This window comes from Oncorhynchus mykiss, chromosome 11 (assembly GCF_057628025.1).
Source record: "Oncorhynchus mykiss isolate SJ-2025 chromosome 11, ASM5762802v1, whole genome shotgun sequence".
In the NCBI taxonomy this organism is placed as follows: Eukaryota; Metazoa; Chordata; class Actinopteri; order Salmoniformes; family Salmonidae; genus Oncorhynchus; species Oncorhynchus mykiss.
In genome coordinates, this window is record NC_143032.1 from 19,953,801 (window position 1) to 19,972,972 (window position 19,172).

Sequence of the window (19,172 nt, forward strand, 5' to 3'; positions counted from 1 at the left end):
GTGGAGTGCCCACCCTCCCTGCCCCTCCACGGAATCACTTGGGAATTGTGAAATTCACTGTAGAATGCTGTCCAACATTCCATGGCCATCTCTCTGCCGCCAGGGTCTGTGTTTCCCTACGATGATGTCATCGTGAAAGTTCAGTTCCTCCAGATGGGAGGAGGCCCCCATGGAGAACTCAAACACTGGCCAATCTTTGCTATACCTACCAAAGAATGGACAATAATTATTAAGCAACATATTTTATAAAGCTATTTGTTTGTTTACTTTACGCAGCAGTTATCAAAAAGCCACCTGGACTACAGGAACTCAATTGTATGTTTATCGTTCAATGACAAGTAGGATGACTTGGTAGTTAAGGCTGGACAACTAGGTTATGTAAAGTCTGTTGATTTCTGGTAGAGTATACCTACATCAGGGCTGGCTCTAGGCATATGCGGTCGCTTAGGGCCCCTGATTGATAGGGTGCACCTGGCCCCCCTTAATACATATATATATATATATACAAAAGTATGTGGACACCCCTTCAAGTCAGTGGATTTGTTGCTGACAGGTGTATAAAATCGAGCACACAGACATTCAATCTCCATAGACAAGCACTGGCAGTAGAATTGCCTTACTGAAGAGCTCAGTGACTTTCAATGTGGCACCGTCATAGGATGCCACCTTTCAAACAAGTCAGTTCGTCAAATTTCTGCCCTGCTAGAGCTGCCCCCGGTCAACTGTAATTGCTGTTATTGTGAAGTGGAAATGTCTAAGAGCAACAACAGCTCAGCCGCGAAGTGGTAGGCAACATAAGCTCACAGAACAGGACCGCTGAGTGCTGAAGCACGTAGCGCATAAAAATCGTCTGTCCTCGGTTGCAACACTCACTACCGAGTTCCAAACTGCCTCTGGAAGCAACGTCAACACAATAACTGTTTGTCGGGGTGCTTCATGAAATGGGTTTCCATGGCCGAGCAGCCGCACACAAGCCTAAGATCACCATGTGCAATGCCAAGTGTCGGCTGGAGTGGTGTAAAGCTCGCCACCATTGGACTCTGGAGCAGTGGAAATGCATTCTCTGGAGGGAGGAATCACGCTTCACCATCTGGCAGTCCACGGACAAATCTGGGTTTGGCGGATGCCAGGGGAATGTTACCTGCCCCAATGCATAGTGACAACTGTAACGTTTGGTGGAGGAGGAATAATGGTCTGGGGCTGTTTTTCATGGTCCGGTCTAGGCCCCTTAGTTCCAGTGAAGGGAAATCTTAACGCTACACCATACAATGACATTCTAGACGATTCTGTGCTTCTAACTTTGTGGCAACATTTTCTGCAAGGCCCTTTCCTGTTTTAGCATAACAATGCCCATGTGAACAAAGTGAGGTCCATACAGAAATAGGATGTCGAGATCGGTGTGGAAAAACTTGACTGGCCTGCACAGAGCCCTGACCTCAACCCATCAAACACCTTTGGGATGAATTGGAACGCCGACTGCGAGCCAGGCCTAATAGCCCAACATCAGCGCCCAACCTCACTACTGCTCTTGTGTCTGAATGGAAGTAAGTCCCCGCAGAAATGTTCCAACATCTAGTGGAAAGCCTTCTCAGAAGAGTGGAGGCTGTTATAGCAGCAAAGGGGGAACCAACTCCATATTAATGACCATGATTTTGGAAGGAGATGTTCGACGATCAGGTGTCCACATACTTTAGTTATGTACAGTATATATACACATACACTGAGTATACAAAACATTAAGAACACCTTGCTCTTTCAATGACAGACTGACTAGGGGAATCCAGGTGAAAGATATGATCCCTTATTGATGTCACTTGTTAAATCCACTTAAATCAGTGTAGATGAAGAGGAGGAGACAGGTTAAAAATATATTTTTAGGCCTTGAGACATGGATTGTGTATGTGTGCCATTCAGAGGGTGAATGGGCAAGACAAAACATGTAAGTGCCTTTGAACAGGGTATGGTAGTAGGTGCCAGGCGCACCGGTTTGTGTCAAGAACAGCAACGTTGCTGGGTTTTTCACACTCAACAGTTTCCCGTGTGTATCAAGAATGGTCCACCACCGAAAGGACATCTAGCCAACTTGACACAACTGTGGGAAGCATTGGAGTCAACGCAATATTAGGAAAGTGTTCCTAATGTTTGGTATACTCAGTGTAATATATTAGGAACAGAGTTGGGGTCTCAACTTACTGTTAATAGTTAGAATAGTAGAATACACAAGGTCCAATTTTGACAATTGGTTGGGCATCAGGAGTGTTTATCTTATGTCAGTCACTGACGCTCACTCAATTAGCATATGTCAGCTAACATTTTATAGGTTGGTAAGTTAGTCTAGCCAGCTATCTAAACGTGTAGTAATCAAGGGGAGCCCCCATTCATTTCGTTAGTCGTTCTCACTCAGATATCATATTAACATGGCAAAAGTCATGCCAGAATGTGTAGAATTGCAGGAAATAACCTGTAAAACTGGACCTTTTTCATGGCAAAAATGTTTGAATTGCATGAATTTAGCTATAAAATTGCAATATCTTCTCTGCGCCCCATGGCAAAATGTGTTGAATTGCAGGAATTGAACTCTAAAAGGCTTCTTGACCTACATGGAGAATCACTTAACATTGAGAATATTTTGTAGGAGTAGGATACATGGTGACCTGTGACATTGCCAAAATAAAGCCATTTGTCCATTACAAACCAGATGGGACCTTTCATTCAATGACCTTTAAATGTATTGGGTGATTGGTTACAAATGTACATTCATGCCATTGGGCGGGACAGTTGGATTTTCCTGTTTATGCTGAGTCCTCTCTGTGTCAGATAGCCCCCTCTGATCCTGGGTAGCCTCTCCTGCCACACAGAGAGGAAGAGGTGAAGCAAGAGGTTTTACCCCGCCCAAAATCAGTTCACGAAAATAAGCCCACGAAGTGAGGAGTTTAGTATGGAGATCAATGAGAGTGTCAAATCTGGTAAAAAAAAATTGGAATTGCTAATTTGATACATTAGGCTATTTGATTGAATAGACATTTCGTAAGGGTTATGTTGCTGCAAATGCACTGATATAATTGGACGCACGTGAAGAAAAAAAACGTTATATCAGAGTTGTGCCTGTTGTCAAAGAAATAGATAGAGGACTCATCATGGATAGCCCATTTTAGCATGGACATTGCGTGGATTCCTATGAGTTCTGTCAATGCAGAAGAAGAAAATGTACTACTTTAAAATGGAGATAGCCTCAATGGCTCTGTCCCATGCTGTCACATAGCTATAATGGCACAGATACAAAGATGAGTTCTCTATCCCTATGGCATGTTGGTCACACTCGTATCTGCCCACTCATATGCTAGAATTGTCCCAACTGATCTCTCCTCCTCCCGCCTGCCTTCCATCTCTGAGAACATGTATTTCCATTGTTAGAGCGGTCCCTCAAATGTCTTGTCAATATAATAGACAATCTTTGCGCCACACCACCGCGAGCCACCTGGGAAGCTGGACGCGCGTGCGTAAATTGAGCGGGTCTTGTACAGACTATTGACAAAAAACACCAGAGATTTGCGTGCTGTCGGCGTGCTCCAGTGCCTAGCAGGGCAAATTCCGTTTCGCACCTGCGGACGGCAGGTATGCGATGAAACGATTAGCCTTTACCGCCGCTCTCTTGAGGCTTCCGTTACATAGAAGATGGATTTTTTTTTTATGGGAATGAAAATCATTTAGCTGTATAGGCTAAGGGATTTCAACGTTCTAACCATAGCTCTAACTGAGTTAGGATACATTAGGAACTATATTGTCATTATATTTTATTTCCCCCTGAAATAGGCTAGTCACCGTGCAATGAAATACATAACTGAAGTAATTAGATTTGCTAAACGTTGTTGCAGTCAGGGCAGCTCTAAGGGAATTGATTTAAATTAGATTAAAGCTACATGTGTAAAGGGGACTTTGTCTCAATCCGAAGAAGAGGTCACCATTTAGATATCTTTCTCAGAGGAGGAGATAAAGAGTTGGAAGAGGTCAAGCAGAGGTGTCTGTTAACACCTACCCATTATGACTGTAAATTTGAGCACGCGCACACACACGCGCGCCCCCTGTCCAGTCCCTGTTCTTCCCAGGTCCCGTTCCAGCTGTTGTGCATTCCTGTGCGCTACACGGACAGCCTCTCAGTGTGTATGTGTATGTATGTATATTTTGTTTGTGGGTGAGGACCGCGCATCAAGTCTCTCCTGAAGAACCGCGAGTGCCGCTGAACTTCTCGGTCCTGCGGTGGAATGCGCCGGTGATGCGTCCTTGGACAAGGTTTCAGAGGAAAGTGACAGCAGCAGAACCGCTTGGATTTTTTATTAAAGAGAAAGTTTGGGAACTTTTGTGTTTGTGTTGGAATCTTCTCTCGTCATGACCGAGCTTCTCAGCACCTTTTCAACAACGGTAACCTTGATATTCTATTCGTTTTACGTTTATTTCGGTGTATTATTTACACGTGACAAGGTCTATATGTTATTTATAGCCTACCTCGTTTTCATAACATGTTATTCTGTTACATTAGCCTAAATGGGTTTTTTTAACCGGTAGGCTAGTCCTATACTACCAGTTCCGTAGTTCTTTTAGAGGTTAATTTCCTGAGTGAGCCATTTAGCAGCACAATGACAGATTATAGCTCAGTAATCCGTATTTAATTGCAGATTTTGTTATTTTTGAACACACAAAGAACACGGTTGTTGATTTTATATTGCTGTGCACCCTGCATGCCAATATTGGCTATGGCTTTGGATACAAGTCTTGCGCAGGCAAGCATGTGCCTGACGCATGAATGTTGTGTACAGTATACAGAATATGATCACGTGAATTATCCAAGATCTGTATACTGTATGGTACACCACGCCCTCTCGGTTCCCAGGTATTCTGATAGTGTTGGTGACATGTGCAGAAGATAAAGCTCCCTCTCTCAACAGGTAACTGGGTCAGTCGATATGGGAAGGTGGAGTTTAATGTAACATGAACCTGGTACACAACATACAGCATTACCATATAACCCCAGTGTGTATCAGACCATACCCCCTGACCCTATAACCTTTGACCCAGCCTTATCTTTTCAAGCCAGAGTGAATGTAGCTCTGTGGCTACACACCCTAGCCATGTTCTCATAGTAGCATGAAGGTGAGACGGGCAGACAGGCCAGTGGCACATTGTCCGTGTGATGAGACGATCAATCACAACAGTGGAAGGAAGGAAGATCCTGAAATAGTTAGTATTTCCATATTTTTCTCAGATTGAAGGTAAAGACGGGGTCTTCTAGTTTGAGACAAACATTTGTTTACTTGGTGGTGCAGAAGATAGTGTTAGGTGGGTCTAAGCAGTGTACCGTTTAGGAACCACAGGCATAGCCAAGTGGGGAGATACTATTGTAGAGTGGTATCTCACTCTAGTCTGTTTCTACTTAGAACCAGAGGGGAGTTTCAGAGTCTGGTCAGATATGAGGGAATAGATCCTTGTGAGAAACAGATACAGACTACCTCTTACTACCCAATTTTTCATCCAAACAACCACCATCCCTTTTCATGCTTTATACATTTTCTTGCTTTCTCTCTGTTTGAGGGACTGTCTGTTTCTTTCTCTCCCCTGATGACTCTCCCTTTTGTGCTCCTCTTCTCCCCTCTCCCTAATCTCCACCCTGCAATCTCGCTCCATTCCTCCTCACATTTCCCTCTCCTTCTTTCATCTCCCACTCTTTCCCTCCTCTAATGTCTGGTCTATCCCAGAGTGACTTGGCATCTAAACCGTATAGGTCAGCTGACTCAGAACTAATTTAGTATCCATCCTTCTACAAGTCAAAGCACTAGCTGATCCACCGCATATAGTATACACTGTAGGTAATCTTGGGTTTCCTAATGCATACCTTCATATTAAATATCAGATTAGCTTCAGTGACTTTCAGCTGTACCAATATTAGTCATCCTGTCATATGTTGATTTGGATTCATTATTCATTTTTTATTTGCTTAAGGGTGATGCCAGCATTATCACAATGAAAACAAGAGCTTCCTGGTCTACATGTATGTGTTTGAGGAGGGGTTCAGGCTAGGATTTATTAAGCAACTCTTTAGCTCTGCTCCTGCACTTATTAAAACACACACACACACACACACACACACACACACACACACACACACACACACACACACACACGTTAGAAAGGCCATGCGGAGGATGAATCCAGAGACAGAGGGGGGTTTCTTTCTAAAGGTCACTCTCGCCCAAGTGTGTGTGTGTGTGTGTGTGTGTGTGTGTGTGACTCTCTAAAGTGTGTGTAGGTTTCTCTCTCCAGAGTTGGAGACAGCTTTCTCCTCTCCCGGGTACTTAACTGATCAATTTAAGCCATTGATTAGCCAGAGAGTGATTGGAGTGAGACAGGGAGGGAGGGAGGGAAGGGTGGCCACACTCGACCCTCATGTATAAGTGTTTCTGTGTGTGTGTGTGTCACCCAGAGGGGACTAGGCAGAAGCAGGAACACAATAAGAGCTTTGTCAGCGTAAGGAGACCTCACATGGAATGTAGGGAGGGACCGGCCAGAGAAAGAAAGACAGAAGAGAGAGTGGAAGAGAGAGATATTAAATTAGTGAGCTTGCGTACCGTTTCCTCTTTTTCTACACCCCCACCCCTAAGGCCCACACCACAGACCGTAAGGGAGGGAATGTTATTTATAATAAGGTTTACATGGAGAAAATCGGACCTCTCTGAAAAGAAAATGGATGGCCCTCCCTTCAGCAAAATATATTTGACCTAAACCCTCACTGAACACATGACAAAAAACAAGTGACCCTCCCCTGTACCCCAAATGATCATTAAAACATGAGGTGGACAGGAGAGCACATGTCTACCCTTTACCCCCACTTCTTGGACAGACCAGAGCCTTAGATATGCAGTTTTATAAACTATGCTTTGTCCTGAAAGCATTACATGTCAACGCAGGAATTTTGATCATGCACAGGGCTGCGGGCCAGAAGGTTGTGGGTTCACAGACCACCGTGGACAAGAGTAGGAATGGAAAAGATCTCCTTTATAGTAAAAGCAAAAGCATTGCATGAATCTATCATCGTATTTGCAGGTCATAAAAAAAATCATTTTATAACCATTTCATGAAATTCTATGTCATTTTACATATTATCAAAATATGTTTTAATACCACATAAATTACCAAAATTACAGGCTAAGAATGGACAGAGAGATCGGCCTATGTGTTCCTTTTATCATATTTCTTCAATGTCAAATCAGTGTGTCTTGTTTGCAACTAAACTGTCCCTGTTTGCAAATAATTAAATCTGAGACGTCATTAGGAATCTGAGCATTGTACTTTCAAAACGTAGGCCTACCTTTCCACCCCACACAGAGTAGGCCTACTGACGCATAAAAACTGCTGGCTACTCTTCTTCCGTGGCTTAACCCAACGAGAGAAGGTCACTTCTATTGCACAGAAAGTGAATAGCTTAATCAATTGATAGTGACAGAATTTGATTACTTCCCAAGTAAGTACATTTTTGGTCTCCTTGGTAATAGAAGGTTGTAGCTCAGCCTCTGAATGTCAAAGAAACAGCTGTTTCTAGCATAAAGCGCTGTTATAGATCACTATATAATCGGATCCGTTTTATTTTCCAAAAAAATCTTAAGCCAACATGGGGTAAGCCTGTGCTTTTTCTATAATAAAAAGTAGGCCCCTTATACCCCCTCAATTTGAGTCTTGGTTTTAACTTAGCAGCTCTTCACTGACATCGAGAAGGCTATTTAAAGAGTACATGGAAGGTCGAGGAAATGACGTAAAAATCTATGGATATAGCAGCCTATAGCCTAATTTAGTCTGTCAAACAGGTAGGCCTACTTCTTAGTTCTTAAATAGGAAGCAATAGGCTCCAACACAAAGCCCTCGTTAGTAAATTCAAATGAAAACGGTTTAAATGAATTATGATGCTTACTCAAATTTGCCTATTTTCAGTACCATGTCCATTGCCGATTAATTGTGTCGCAGCTGCTGCTTGAAGTTTCAGCTCCACAATGTGATTTTCTCAAATCTGTGAAGTGAATAATTCTGCTAAATAAGCCTACATCATGGGAAAGAAACATTCTTTTTTAATAAAATTAATTATAGTAGTAGCAAGCTGTCAAAGTTGACCTCTAGTCCTCCTTCACATCTTCGTGCTCTCCTTCTCAAACTGAACAAAGCATATCCTATAGGTTAGTCCAAGCGCAAGATAGTACATTTTTTGGATTAGGCCTAATCAACAACTAAAATCGGAAGAAGCCTTTGACTCTCTGTAGGCCTACAAACTGCCACTGTAGGCCTACAAAGCACAGCCATTGGTTAGGCAGCACACAAACAAGTTTCTGATCAGCAAGAGCAGAGCAGGTCTACTGCCATTTCTACCTTAAGCAGTAGACCTCTGTTATGAAAACGCATTAATCTCTGGGTTAGAACTCCTTTAGGAGCGACATGGACCGGGATCCGATCCCCATCACCAGAGCCTATAGACGTATAGGAATGTGACACATGCACGGACGGACGCACACACACACACACAAACAACCCAAGAATGTGACTGCTGAGGGTAGTTCAGAATTCTGTATCCCGGGGCGACACACCTGAGTGCTCCGCTAAAGCTTAACGAGGCCAAACACCTGCCCTGACTTGCCTGCTCACCTGGGTGCGTGTTGTTTTGGGATGGGGGCTGTGTAGAAGTGGGAGGCGTGAAGATGGATGAGGGTGATCGTAAAGCAGCTCCTGTCATTATGAAGAGCACTTCTACTTCAACTGCTGTTGACCTCCATCTACATCTGCTCATCTCAAACACACATACATACCCCATTTATCAGTTGTTGATTATCCGTTGTGTGTGTGTAAGAGTGTGTGAGTGATTGCTGGGAATACACCTGCATGAAGGTAACACCCATTTCTCTGAAGCGTGGAGTAGGATGTGTGTGTGAACATGATTGTGTTTGAGTGATTGTGTGTGTTCTCTCGTGATGTGATGTCGGGAAGCAAATGTGATAAAGACAAGAGCTGATTTGAGACGTTGGCTGTGTGTGTGTGTGTGTGTGTGTGCGTGTGTGTGTGTGTGTGTGTGTGTGTGTGCGTGTGTGTGTGTGTGTGTGTGTGTGTGTGTGTGTGTGTGTGCGTGTGTGTGTGCGTGCGTGTGTGTGTGCGTGCGTGGGCATTTGTGTGAGAGAGAATGTGTCTGTAGAGGGGCAATGGTGCTTCTGCACCGTAAAGGAAGTGAGCTCAGACAGGAAGAGAGTTCTGAATTAGAGGAAGTGCTCTGGAGCGGCTGGTGATTTGTGTTTCCTCTGCAGAGGAAAGGAGGAGAGGAGGAGAGAGATGATAATAAAGGAATGAAGAGGAGAGTAGAAGGGAGGACCATGGAGAGGAGAAAAGAGTAGAGGAACATGGAGGAGGGGAGAGGAGATGAGAGGAGAGAATAGAAGAAAGAGAAGTAAAGAAGATGAGAGGAGAAACAAAGGAGGGGACAGAGGACGGCTGAGAAGAGACAAATGAAAGGAGAGAAAGAGGATGGAGGGGAATGATAGGAGGATAAGGAGCAGGAGCTGGAGGACGAGAGAGAGGGAGAGAAAGGAAGGAAGGAGGGGTGATTGAAGGGAAGGAGGTGCGGTTGATGGGGTTTTAACAAGGCTCTAATCATCTCAGCTGTGCTGTTTCACTCGTCTGTGTGTGTGTGTGTGCATGTGGTAGGGGTAAACATACTTCGATCACTCGCCAAGGCCAACCCACACAGAACCTCAACAAACATAGACACACCTCCCCATCATGTCATTCTGGTGCTCTTACTGTTTGTATACATATCTATATGAATATTTTCTCTGTGTTTAATCCCTCCCCTTGCTGCTATTGGCCTTTGCTTTAATTCTTACACAGAGCTCTGAAATAAACCCCACTCCAATCAACAGTTGACAATTCACAATCTCTGTCCCATCTCATTCCATGGCCTTTAGGGTGGAATTGTCATTACCACTGCCAAAAACTAAGGTTGTGGTCTTCTGTGGTGAACTTGGTCCCTCAGGGCGGTTTGACCAGAGACAACCACTCATGGTCACAGTCATGGTTGTAGAGTGCCACTGTGGTGTGTGTGCATGTCTGTGTGTGTGTGTGTGTGTGTGTATGTGTGTCCCCCAATGTGGGCATGGGCATGCCAAACACTCCCATACACTCGTGGGAAAACGGCATGGAACATTCCAACCCATTCCTCCCACTGAAGTGTGTGTGTGAGTGTGTGTGTGTCCTTCCAGCCTGTGCCCTGCTGAAGTGATTTTTCCCTTCTGGAACACTTTCACACAGACATTCTCTCACATGTGGCAGCTGTGCTTGGAGAGAGGTTTCTGTGAGTGTGTGTGTGTGTGTGTGTGTGTGTGTGTGTGTGTGTGTGTGTGTGTGTGTGTGTGTGTGTGTGTGTGTGTGTGGGGTTATTTTTTGTAATATATGTATTTATAAAAAACAATTGTTTAAGGGGTAGTTCAGCTTTAATAGTGCAAAAAAAGAAACATCCCTTCTTCAGGTCCCTGTCTTTCAAAGATAATTTGTAAAAATCCAAATAACTTCACAGATCTTCATTGTTAAGGGTTTAAAACACTGTTTCCCATGCTTGTTCAATTAAGCATAAACAATTCATGAACATGCACCTGTAGAACGGTCGTTAAGACACTAACAGCTTACAGACGGTAGGCAATTAAAAAGTCACAGTTATGAAAACTCTACTGACTCTGAAAAACACCAAAAGAAAGATGCCCAGGGTCCCTGCTCATCTGCGTGAATGTGCCTTAGGCATGCTGCAAGGAGGCATGAGGACTGCAGATGTGGCCAGGGCAATAAATTGCAATGTCTGTACTGTGAGACACCTAAGACAGCGTTACAGGGAGACAGGACGGACAGCTGAACGTCCTCGCAGTGGCAGACCACGTGTAACAACACCTGCACAGGATCGGTACATCTGAACATCACACCTGCGGGACAGGTACAGGATTGCAACAACAATAGCCCGATTACACCAGGAATGCACAATCCCTCCATTAGTGCTCAGACTGTCCGCCGCAATAGGCTGAGAGAGGCTGGACTGAGGGCTTGTAGGCCTGTTGTCAGGCAGGTCCTCAACAACATCACCTATGGGTACAAACCCACCGTCGCTGGACCAGACAGGACTGGCAAAAAGTGCTTTTCACTGACGAGTCGCGGTTTTGTCTCACCAGGGGTGATGGTCGGATTCGCGTTTATCATTGAAGGAATGAGCGTTACACCGAGGCCTGTACTCTGGAGCGGTATCGATTTGGAGGTAGAGGGTCTGTCATGGTCTGGGGCGGTGTGTCACTGTATCATCGGACTGAGCTTGTTGTCATTGCAGGTAGTCTCAATGCTGTGCGTTACAGGGAAGACATCCCCCTTCCTCATGCGGTGCCCTTCCTGCAGGATCATTCTGACATGACCCTCCAGCATGACAATGCCACCAGCCATACTGCTCATTCTGTGTGTGATTTCCTGCAAGACAGGAATGTCAGTGTTCTGCCATGGCCAGGGAAGAGCTCGGATCTCAATCCCATTGAGCATGTCTGTTAAGTTTGTTGAAAATAAACGCAGTTGACAGTGAGAGGACGTTTCTTTTTTTGCTGAGTTTATATACACACAGTACAAGTCAAAAGTTTGGACAAATCTACTCATTCAAGGGTTTTTCTTTATTTTTACTATTTTCTACATTGCAGAATAAAAGTGAAGACATCAAAACTAGGAAATTACAGACATGGAACCATGTAATAATCAAATAAGTGTTCAACAAATCAAAATATATTTTCGATTTTCGATTCCTCAAAGTAGCCACCCTTTGCCTTGATGACAGCTTTGCACACATTTATCAGGTTTCAGGTATGACCCAGATGCAGACAGTGTCGAAGAAACAAAAGCTTATTTCTAGTATGGGGCAGGCGAACGACAGTTCAAAGGCAGGCAGAGGTCAGTAATCCAGAGAGGGTGCAAAAGGTCCAGAACAGCAGGCAGTCTCAAGGTCAGGGCAGGCAGAACGGTCAAAACTGGGAAGGACTAGAATACAGGAGCAAGAACAGACAGGAGCAGGGAAAGAAACTCTTGTAGGTTTCACGAAACAAAACGAACTGGCAACAGACAAACAGAGAACACAGGTGTAAATACACAGAGGATAATGGGGGAGATGGGCGACACCTGGAGGGGGGTAGAGACAAGCACAAAGACAGGTGAAACAGATCAGGGTGTGATTCTCTTGGCATTCTCTCAACCAGCTTGTTTGGTGTGTCATTGTTGCCAAAAAGTTCAATTTTTGTTTCATCTGACCAGAGCACCTTCTTCCACATGTTTGGTGTGTCTCCCAGGTGGCTTGTGGCAAACTTTAAACGACACTTTTTATGGATATCTTTAAGAAATGGCTTTCTTCTTGCCACTCTTCCATAAAGGCCAGATTTGTGCAACATACGACTGATTGTTGTCCTATGGACAGAGTCTCCCACCTCAGCTGTAGATCTCTGCAGTTCATCCAGAGTGATCATGGGCCTCTTGGCTGCATCTCTGATCAGTCTTCTCCTTGTATGAGCTGAAAGTTTAGAGGGACGGCCAGGTCTTGGTAGATTTGCAGTGGTCTGATACTCCTTCCATTTCAATATTATCGCTTGCACGGTGCTCCTTGGGATGTTTAAAGCTTGGGAAATCTTTTTGTATCCAAATCAGGCTTTAAACTTCTTCACAACAGTATCTCGGACCTGCCTGGTGTGTTCCTTGTTCTTCATGATGCTCTCTGCGCTTTTAACAGACCTCTGAGACTATCACAGTGCAGGTGCATTTATACGGAGACTTGATTACACACAGGTGGATTGTATTTATCATCATTAGTCATTTAGGTCAACATTGGATCATTCAGAGATCCTCACTGAACTTCTGGAGAGAGTTTGCTGCACTGAAAGTAAAGGGGCTGAATAATTTTGCACGCCCAATTTTTCAGTTTTTGATTTGTTAAAAAAGTTTGAAATATCCAATAAATGTTGTTCCACTTCATGATTGTGTCCCACTTGTTGTTGATTCTTCACAAAAAAATACAGTTTTATATCTTTATGTTTGAAGCCTGAAATGTGGCAAAAGGTCGTAAAGTTCAAGGGGGCCGAATACTTTCGCAAGGCACTGTATCTCCGGTAATGAACATACTATTCTCCGTCTTAAATTTGATCATTTATTTGCATATTAGGATACCTAAGGTTTGATTATAAACGTTGTTTGACTTGTTTGGAAAAATGTATTAGTAAGGTTTGGGATTAATTTTGTATGCATTTTGATGGAGGGAAATGGAGTGGATTATTGACTGAAGCGCGCCAGCTAAACAGAGTTTTTCTAGATATAAATAAGGACATTATCGAACAAAAGGACCATTTGTGATATAACTGGGACCTTTTCGAGTGCCAACAGAAGAAGATCAAAGGTAAGGCATTTTTTATATCGCTATTTCGGACTTTAGTGTCGCACCTGCCTGGTTGAAATATGTTTTTCATGTGTTGGTATGTGGGGCGCTGTCCTCAGATAATCGCATGGTTTGCTTTCGCCGTGAAGCCTTTTTGAAATCTGACATGGCGGCTGGATTAACAACAAGTTAAGCTTTATTTTGATGTATTAACTTGTGATTTTATGAAAGTTAAATATTTATATTATCAATTTCACTGGATGTTGTCGCGGTGTCCCGCTAGCGGCACGCCTATCCCAATGAGGTTTTAAGTGTGCCTTGAATTCTAAATAAATCACTGACAGTGTCAACAGCAAAGCACCCTCACACCATCACTCCTCCACGCTTCACGGTGGGAACCACACATGCTGAGATCACCTACTCTGCGTCTCACAAAAACACAGCGGTTGGAACCAAAAATCTTAAATTTGGACTCATCAGACCAAAGGACAGATTTCCACAGGTCTAATGTCCATTGCTCGTGTTTCTTGGCCCAAGCAAGTCTCTTCTTCTTATTGGTGTCCTTCAGTAGTGGTTTATTTTCAGCAATTTGACCATGAAGGCCTGATTCACGCAGTCTCCTCTGAACAGTTGAAATGTGTCTGTTACATGCGAAGCATTTATTTGGGCTGCAATTTCTGAGACTGGTAACTCTAATGAACTTATCCTCTGCGTCAGAGGTAACTCTGGGTCTTGCTTTCCTATGGCGGTCCTCATGAGAGCCAGTTTCATCATAATGCTTGATGGTTTTTGCGACTGCACTTGAAGAAACTTTCAAAGTTCTTGAAATGTTCCGGATTGACTGACCTTCAGATCAAATCAAATCAAAGTTTATTTGTTACTTGCGCCGAATACAACAGGTGAAATACACCTTACAGTGAAATGCTTACTTACAGGCTCTAACCAATAGTGCAAAAAAAGTATTAGGTGAACAATAGGTAAGTAAAGAGATAAAAACAACAATAAAAAGACAGTGAAAACACTAGCGAGGCTATATACAGTAGCGAGGCTATATACAGTAGCGAGGCTATATACAGTAGCGAGGGTATATACAGTAGCGAGGGTATATACAGTTTTAGGGCCTTCCTCTGACACCGCCTGGTGTAGAGGTCCTGGATGGCAGGCAGCTTAGCCCCAGTGATGTCCTGGGCCGTACGCACTACCCTCTGTAGTTGCGGTCGGAGGCCGAGCAATTGCCGTACCAGGCAGTGATGCAACCAGTTGCAGCTGTAGAACCTTTTGAGGATCTCAGGACCCATGCCAAATCTTTTTAGTTTCCTGAGGGGGAATAGGTTTTGTCGTGCCCTCTTCATGACTGTCTTGGTGTGTTTGAACCATTCTAGTTTGTTGTTGATGTGGACACCAAGGAACTTGAAGCTCTCAACCTGCTCCACTACAGCCCCGTCGATGAGAATGGGGGCGTGCTCGGGCCTGCTTTTCATGTAGTCCACAATCATCTCCTTAGTCTTGGTTACGTTGAGGGATAGGTTGTTATTCTGGCACCACCCGGCCAGGTCTCTGACCTCCTCCCTATAGGCTGTCTTGTCGTTGTCTGTGATGAGGCCTACCACTGTTGTTGTCGTCTGCAAACTTAATGATGGTGTTGGAGTCATGCCTGGCCATGCAGTCGTGGGGGAACAGGGAGATCAGGAGAGGACTGAGCACGCACCACTGGGGGGCTCCAGTGTTGAGGATCAGTGTGGCAGATGTGTTGCTCCCTACCCTCACCACCTAGGGTCAGCCCGTCAGGAAGTCCAGGATCCAGTTGCAGAGGGAGGTGTTTAGTCCCAGGATCCTTAGCTTAGTGATGAGCTTTGAGGGTACTATGGTGTTGAACGCCATGTAGCATTCTCACGTAAGTGTTCCTTTTGTCCAGGTGTGAAAGGGCAGTGTGGAGTGCAATAGAGATTGCATCATCTGTGGATCTGTTTGGGCGGTATGCAAATTGGAGTGGGTCTAGAGTTTCTGGGATAATGGTGTTGATGTGAGCCATTGCCAGCCTTTCAAAGCACTTCATGGCTACGGACGTGAGTGCTATGGGTCTGTAGTCATTTAGGCAGGTTGCCTTTGTGTTCTTGGGCACAGGGACTATGGGGGTCTGCTTGAAACATGTTGGTATTACAGACTCAACCAGGGACATGTTGAAAATGTCGGTGAAGACACCTGCCAGTTGGTCAGCACATGCCCAGAGCACACGTCCTGGTAATCCGTCTGGCCCCGCAGCCTTGTGTCTGTTGACCTGTTTAAAGGTCTTACTCAAGTCGGCTACGGAGAGCGTGATCACACAGTCGTCCGGAACAGCTGATGCTCTCATGCATGCTTCAGTGTTGCTTGCCTCGAAGCGAGCATAGAAGTGATTTAGCTCGTCTGGTAGGCTCATGTCACTGGACAGCTCGCGTCTGTGCTTCCCTTTGTAGTCTGTAATAGTTTGCAAGCCCAGCCACATAAGACGAGCGTCGGAGCCGGTGTAGTATGATTCAATCTTAGCCCTCTATTGACGCCTTGCCTGTTTGATGGTTCCTTGCAGGTCATAGCAGGATTTCTTGTAAGCTTCCGGGTTAGTACCACACCTTGAAAGTCCCGCACCTTGAAAGCGGCAGCTCTGTCCTTTAGCTCAGTGCGAATGTTGCCTGTAATCCATGGCTTCTGGTTGGGGTATGTACGTATAGTCACTGTGGAGATGACGTCTTCGATGCACTTATTGCAGGGGTGGCAGGGTAGCCTAGTGGATAGAGCGTTGGACTAGTAACCGAAAGGTTTCAAGTTCAAATCCCCCAGCTGACAAGGTACAAATCTGTTGATCTACACCTGAACAAGGCAGTTAACCCACTGTTCCTAGGCCATCATTGAAAATAATAATTTGTTCTTAACTGACTTGCCTAGTTAAATTTAAAAATGTATTGATATGTTCCCAGAACATGTTCCAGTCTGTAATAGCAAAACTGTCCTGTAGTTTAGCATCTGACCACTTTTTTATAGACCGAGTCACTGGTGCTTCCTGCTTTAATTTTTGCTTGTAAGTAAGAATCAGGAAGATAGAGTTGTGGTCAGATTTACCAAATAGAGAGCGAGGGAGAGCTTTGTGCGCGTCTCTGTGTGTGGAGTACAGGTAGGTGATCTAGAATTTTGTCCCCTCTGGTTGCACATTTAACATGTTGATAGAAATTTGGTTGTGTCAATGGCGTACTGGGAGCGGAGTCAAGTGCAGGAGAGCAGAGAGTTGTGAACAGGCGCACACTTTATTTAGGCAGGAGAAACCAACAGACTGCGTCGAAACCTCCATCCAATGCAAAAGTGCAAACGAGCAAACAGTCACAGTAATATTGTATAAACACAATAACATACCTCGTGAAATAAAACACAAAATAAACGCATACCAGTAAAGCGTGTCAACATAGACACGTAACACAAAACAATCTCACACAAAGACATGAGGGGGAATAGAGGAATAAATACATGTAGTGTGATTGGGGAATGAATACCAGGTGTGCAGGGAACAAGACAAAACAATTGGATAAATGAAAAATGGAGCGGCGATGGCTAGAAAGCCGGTGACTTCGACCGCCAAACGCCGCCCGAACAAGGAGAGGGGGAAGTCGTGACAGGTCGAACTGATTTAAGTTTCCCTGCATTAAAGTCTCCGGCCACTAGAAGCGCCACCTCTGGGTGAGTGGTTTCCTGTTTGCTTATTTCCTTATACAGCTGACTAAGTGTGGTCTTAGTGCCAGCATCTGTCTGTGGTGGTAAATAAACAGCCATGTCTTAACTTAAGGTAATGATGGACTGTCATTTCTCTTTTCTTATTTGAGCTGTTCTTGCCATAATATGGACCAAATAGGGCTATCTTCTGTATACCACCCCTACCTTGTCACAACACAACTGATTGTCTCAAACGCATTAAGAATGAAATAAATTCCACAAATTAACTTTTAACAATGAACACCTGTTAATTGAAATGCATTCCAGGTGACTACCTCATGAAGCTGTTTGAGAGAATGCCAAGATTGTGCAAAGCTGTAATCAAGACAAAGGGTGGCTAATTTGAAGATTCTCAAAAATGAAATATATTTGGATTTGTTTTATACTTTTTTGGTTACTACATGATTCCATATGTGTTATTTCATAGTTTTGATGTCTTCACTATGTCGTAAAAAGTCCTTTATAAATTTGTCTGTCCTAGTTAAAAACAAGTTATCATCCAATAGGCTTTGATTACATTTCCAATATCCTCGGCACACATGGAAATTCTATAAGAGTCATATAATTGCCAATTATTTGATGGTCTGACCGCGTTCTGTCCCCTATCAACACTTTTCTTTGTGCCTGCATGTGTTTACGTTTCTGTGTTTGTTCTAAATATGCAATCAGCCGGCTGTGGGCATCCCTGCTTCTCACACAGGTTCCCGGGTTTTACAGCTGTTGGGGGGTGTGTGTGTGTGTGTGTGTGTGTGTGTGTGTGTTTAGCTTTCTGGGCCTCTCTGTGTCTTTACAGTATATGTGTGTTTGACCGAGTCTAACCTCACTCTCCTTTCTCTCCTGTAGGACCCAGAGACACTCTGTCAGCCAGAGTCAGACCAGATGAGTCCAGATGAGCCACAGGTGACAATAGATATCTCACTCAGCTACATCACAATGTACTGGTAGTAGAATAGGTGCTAGAGTAAGATCTTTATAGTTTGGACCAGCAGCACTATGGAAAGCTGCTTTCAGTTTATTTTCAAAATAAGTTGTTAGAGTTTACATGCTCAATTTTTCCTTACATTAAAATAAAAATGGGTTGTTCATGAAAAGAAAGAACACAAGCATACGTTTAAGATGTAATATTAATAACTATTTGACTGTATATGAAATGTGTGGATGTTTCTTCCCAGTCTCCCTTGGACCTGATAGACACAGGGAAATGCCTGAAGGTCCAAACAGCCACACCACATCTGGTCAGCCTGGGCAGTGGGAGACTGAGTGTGGCTATCACCCTACTGCCCCTTAAAGAAGGTAACACACACACACACACATACTTGATTGGGCCATACATGCCATGTCCCTTTTATCTGTTTCCCTAGAACCCCCTGTAACCATGGTGACTGCTACTGGGGAGAGGGGGTGTGAGGGAGAGATAAAGGGGGAGAGAGAGAAAGGGAGAGAGGGGAAGAGAGAGAAAGGGAGAGAGGGGAAGAGAGAGAAAGGGAGAGAGGGGAAGAAAGAGAAAGGGAGAAGGGGAGAGAGAGATGAGGGAGAGGGAGAGAGAGAGGAGTGATAGAGATATATGGGGACACAGAGAGATGGGGAGAGGGAAGAGAGAGGGAGAGAGAGAAAGAGAGTTTGGGCGAGAGAGAGGGAGAAATGGGGAGAGAGAGAAAGGGAGATGGGGGGATGTGATACTCTGGGAGGAAATCAGGTCACAATAGAACCAGGACAGGGAGCCAAGCTGACTTCCTCCCTCAGGGAACACTAAAGACACACACACACGCATGCACGCAAATGCAATCGCACACACACTGTAACAAGTGCACACACATACATGCAAGCACACATGCACACAGTCACGGTATTTTTTACTGTATAATGACATAATTACAGTGTATTTATAGCCCTTTCAGTCATTGACACCACAGGTGTCTCTGGTTCATCAGTATTCCAAACAGATATCTTGTTAACAAGCCAACAGGGTGTAGATGGTAGC

The 19,172-nt window shown here is 44.3% G+C and overlaps 1 protein-coding gene across 6 annotated transcripts in view; it reads left to right on the forward strand.

The window, feature by feature from the left end:
• The first annotated feature begins 3,366 nt into the window (after positions 1 to 3,366).
• The window catches only part of phldb2b (pleckstrin homology-like domain, family B, member 2b), a 47,347-nt gene continuing 31,541 nt past the window's right edge, over positions 3,367 to 19,172 (forward strand). For all 6 annotated transcript variants that reach the window (XR_016484415.1, XM_090189707.1, XM_021620444.3 and 3 more), the window contains exons 1-3: positions 3,367 to 4,419; positions 18,035 to 18,091; positions 18,364 to 18,484. Coding sequence is in view for 5 of the 6 variants with exons in the window: in XM_090189707.1 (XP_090045833.1) it covers positions 4,387 to 4,419; positions 18,035 to 18,091; positions 18,364 to 18,484 (211 nt within the window). In the remaining variant the exon portion in view is untranslated. The remainder of the gene's footprint in view (positions 4,420 to 18,034; positions 18,092 to 18,363; positions 18,485 to 19,172) is intronic.